The sequence below is a fragment of the Salpingoeca rosetta genome (assembly GCF_000188695.1).
Source record: "Salpingoeca rosetta unplaced genomic scaffold supercont1.22, whole genome shotgun sequence".
Classification (NCBI taxonomy): Eukaryota; class Choanoflagellata; order Craspedida; family Salpingoecidae; genus Salpingoeca; species Salpingoeca rosetta.
Window position 1 is genome coordinate 401,664 of NW_004754912.1, and position 4,400 is coordinate 406,063.

At 54.7% G+C, this 4,400-nt stretch overlaps 1 protein-coding gene across 1 annotated transcript in view; it reads left to right on the top strand.

The window, feature by feature from the left end:
* Positions 1–4,399, top strand: part of PTSG_07359 (uncharacterized protein) — a gene marked incomplete at its 3' end in the record, with an annotated part of 9,409 nt that extends 5,010 nt beyond the window's left edge. Inside the window, exons 15-26 of the mRNA XM_004990800.1 lie at positions 155–322; positions 548–664; positions 997–1,077; positions 1,290–1,481; positions 1,776–1,847; positions 2,205–2,296; positions 2,498–2,593; positions 2,743–2,818; positions 3,100–3,198; positions 3,511–3,587; positions 3,764–3,854; positions 4,244–4,399. Of these exons, the coding sequence (XP_004990857.1) occupies positions 155–322; positions 548–664; positions 997–1,077; positions 1,290–1,481; positions 1,776–1,847; positions 2,205–2,296; positions 2,498–2,593; positions 2,743–2,818; positions 3,100–3,198; positions 3,511–3,587; positions 3,764–3,854; positions 4,244–4,399 (1,317 nt within the window). The remainder of the gene's footprint in view (positions 1–154; positions 323–547; positions 665–996; positions 1,078–1,289; positions 1,482–1,775; positions 1,848–2,204; positions 2,297–2,497; positions 2,594–2,742; positions 2,819–3,099; positions 3,199–3,510; positions 3,588–3,763; positions 3,855–4,243) is intronic.
* Position 4,400: the final 1 nt, after the last annotated feature.

Sequence of the window (4,400 nt, forward strand, 5' to 3'; positions counted from 1 at the left end):
TCCACTCAGCAGAAGAAGTCTTCTCGTCCAACAAGTGTGTGTGTGTGTGTGTGTGTGTGTGTGTGTGTGTGTGTGTGTGTGTGTGTGTGTGTGTGTGTGTGTGTGTGTTGGAAAAGAGAGCCGGCACTTGCGCGAACTTGGGCAAGGGTGTGAGGGGTGTGATGGAACAAATGAAACACCACTTGATCACTCACGCATACACGAAACGGCACACCCAAAATGCATTCATGTGCACATGCAGGGCTTCCTCGACAAGAACACGGACACGCTGTTCAAGGACCTGGCGCGCGTCATGTTCCAGAGCGGAAACTTTGTTCTCAAGGTGCCTGCAAGCAACGCTTTTTGACCACAGAGTCGCTCGTGTTGATTCGTGTCTGTTCCTCACCACCGCTCCAGCACACCTGACCCGAACACAACCGCCTCTTTTACAACTGACAATTGGCCTTTCTATCGCTCTGCGTGCGTGTGCGTGTGTGCGTGTGCGTGCGTGTGCGTGTGTGTGTGTGTGTGTGTGTGTGTGTGTTTGTTTGTGTGTTTGTTTGTGAAGGAGTGCTTCCCTGAGGGCGACGAGAGCACGTGGCTCGGAGCCTCCAAGCGCCCGCCAACGGCTGGCAAGGCCTTTGTGCAGAGCATGAAGGAGATGATTGAACTCCTCAACACCAAGGTGCGACCAGCACAGGCGGGGCGTTTTGTGTTTGTGTTTGTGTTTGTGTTTGTGTGTGTGTGTGTTTGTGTTGTGTGTGTGTGTGTGTGTGTATGTATGTGTGTGTGTTTGTGTTGTATGTGTGTGCGTTTGTTTGTTTGTGTTGTGTGTCATATGCGTGCTTGGTATTGCTATCTTTGCGTGTGCGTTCAAGTCTTCTCCTCCTCCTCCTCCTCTCCTCCTCCTCCTCTCCTCCTCCTCTCCTCCTAATGCTGTTGCGCAAAGGAATACCGCTTGGGTGTTCTTCTGTTGTGCTCACACCCACCTGTTCCCATACACAACTCACAACCCAGATCCCGAGCTATGTGCGCTGCATCAAGCCAAACCACCTCAAGGCCGCCAAGAAGATTGACGAAGACCTCGTCCGCCACCAGGTCTGACAAACACACACACGCGCGCACACAACAGCACACACACGCACGCACACGCACGCACGCACAACAGCACAGCACACACACACACACACGCATGGATGTGGAACCTTGTCAGTGTTCACAGGTCCACGTTGCTTTGTTATTGCCCTCGTGTTAACGCACATGACACTGACACAACATAACCCCAACACACCATCGTCACACCAATCCAGGTCAAGTATCTTGGCCTGACAGAGAACGTGCGCGTGCGTCGCGCTGGCTTCTGCTTCCGTGAGGACAAGGACGCGTTTTTCTTCCGCTACAAGCTGCTGTCTCCCAAGACGTACCCGACATGGAACGGCAGCGTGGAGGATGGCATTGCCGCCGTGTTTGAGGCCCTCGCCATCCCGCCCTCCGCCTACCAGGTATATTGCGTGTGTGTGTCTGTGTGTCTGTGTGTGTGTGTGTGTGTGTGTGCCTGTGTCTGTGTCTGTGTCTGTGTCTGTGTGTGTTTATCTGTGTCTGTGTCTGTGTCTGTGTCTGTGCCTGTGTCTGTCTGTCTGTCTGTCTGCGTGTGTGTGTGTGTGTGTGTGTCTGTGTCTGTGTCTGTGTCTGTGTGTGTCTGTGTCGATACACAGCCCTCGGCGACCACTGATAACACCTTTTCATGGCGTATTGACCGCTCCACCGTGCATGCAATGACACCCTCGCCATTGCAGATGGGCAAGACGAAGGTGTTCATCAAGAATCCGCCCACCGTCTTCGCCCTCGAGGAAGAGCGCGATGTCAAGGTGCGCTCATGACACCGGCATCCCTCTCTCAGATGTTGTCAACGGCCGTGTGTGACTGTGTGTGTGTGTGTGTGTGTGTGTGTGTGTGTGTGTGTGTGTGTGTGTGTGTGTGTGTGTGTGTGGCTGTGTATGTGTGTGTGGCTGTGTATGTGTGTGTGGCTGTGTATGTGTGTGTGGCTGTGTATGTGTGTGTGACCTGCTTCTCTGGGGCCGTCAGCGTTCTCAAGCTTCACACATGCATCACCACGTTCATGCTGGCCAATCTGTCTCCCCTCCCTCACACCCTATCACATCCAACCTTTCCCTCCCATGTCCTTCGTCCCTCCCCCCCCCCTCTTCCTCCGCACACGTCTTCAGCTTGATGAGATTGTGACGCGACTGCAGCTTGCCTGGCGCCTCTTCCTTATCCGCCGCGAAATTCGCGCCTACTACGACGAGCTCAAGGACAGGTCAGTGCACGCGCACACGTCTGTGTCTGTCTGTCTGTCTGTCTGTCTGTCTGTCTGTCTGTCTGTGCGTGTGTGTGTGTCTGTCTGTCTGTGCACGAGAGCGCATGGATCACACTACCAAGCTTACAACACCCCCCAACACACACACACACACACACACACACACACATGCTCACATGCTCACGTGTGCGCCCTCTGCAGATTCAAGGATGTTGCCAATGACCCGAGCTTTGGCATCAAGATCCAGTGGCCGAAACCGACGCAGATCCTTGTCAAGGCCGATGAGATGCTCAAGAAGTCAGTCATCGTGATGATGACGATGATGGTGGTGATGGTGGTGGTCGTGGTCGTCACTGCTTGGTTGACCCCCTTCGCACGACGACGCTGATGGTTGTTGTTGGTGCCCTTGTTCCTATCGCCGCCCCTCGTTGCTTGATGTGCCTCAGGGTGTACAAGAACTGGTGGGCGCGCAAGCTTGTCAACTCGCTCTCGGCAGACCAACAGCGCATCATGCGCGTCCAGGTGTGTGTGTGTCTGTGTGTGTCTGTGTGTGTCTGTGTGTGTGTCTGTGTCTGTGTGTGTGTGTGTGTGTGTGTGTGTGTGTGTGTGTGTGTGTGTGTGTGTGTGTGTGTGTGTGTGTGTGTGTGTGGATGTGTCTGTCTGTGGGTTGTGTCAGTGTGTGTACGCTCACGCGACAAGGCTGTGTTGTTGTGCTGCCTGTCCTTCTTTCCCGCGCACCCCTTGCCCTGCCCTGCTCGCCCTCTCATTCTTCCACCACCACGACACCGACACCGCCGCAACAGCTGCTGGCGCACCGCTTCCTCGCTGGAGAGAAAAGTGGCTTCAAGATCACGAAAGACGCGTTCTCTGTCCACCACGTTGACAACACCGACGGACTCAAGGTAATGAGGGCCGTGGGGCGCGTGTGCATTTGTTTGTTTGTTTGTTTGTTTGCTTCCTTGCTTCCTTGCTTCCTTGTGTCCTTGCGTCTTTGCTTGTTTCCTTGCGGCTTTGCGTCTTTGCTTGTTTCCTTGCGGCTTTGCTTCCTTGCGGCTTTGCTTCCTTGGCTGCTTGCCCATTCTGCCCCGTGGCTTTCCTTTCACCACCCCGTGTTTAACTCTGTTGCACGTGCTTCCTTCCACCAACTTTCCTCATCATTGCCTGATTGCTCCATGTGACGCGTGTCCTCCCTCATCACCACCCACGATGAGCAGTCCTTTGAGAACAAGTTTGGCGAGTCGCTCTTCGACTGCCCCGTGATCAAGATCAGCCGCAAGGGCAAACCCATGCCGTGAGCACAAGTCCCTGTTGGCTGCGCAGGGAACTTGACAGTGTGGTGCTTGTGGCTGAGGAAAGGGGAGTGAGGAAGAGTGCGTGAGTGTGCGAACTGTGACACTTCCTTCCCTTTCCTTCTCTTCCCTCACGCCTTGTTTGCTGTGTGGCTGCATGTCGTGTGCCGCTGTTCAGGCGACTGCTCATCCTCACCAAGGAAGGTGTCCACCGCACCAAGCCAAACTTCAGCGGCGCCGGCAAGCGGTGCGCATTGAAGACAAAGAGGGTGACGACGGCGATGACAAACGCTGTGGAAAGGGGTTGTAACTACGGCACACTCAAGCGTGCGCGCATATGTGCAAGCTGCACCACAACAGTTCCCTCGCAGGCCATGCAGCGACCCATTCCCACACACACACGCAGCACGCACGCGCACAGTATCACGTCATCTTCATCACATACGCACGCACACACGCACACACACGCAGCACGCACGCGCACAGTATCACGTCATCTTCATCACATACGCACGCACACACGCACACACTCACACACGCATGCACACACACGTACACGCACATACATATATTCTCATCTATTCACATACACACAACCTTCCTCCCCCCCCCCCTCCCCACCTTTTCTCTCAACCTTGTTGTCTTTGACTCCCACAAGGTGCTGCCGCTTGAGTCCATCTCTGGAGCAACGGTGTCCAAGACAAGGACAACTTCATGGCATCCACTCAAAGGGACACGGGGGAAGAACGTCGTTGTCAGCGTGGTGGGCCAAGACAGCAACCACGGGTACCGAATGGAAGAAGGGCATTTGTAAC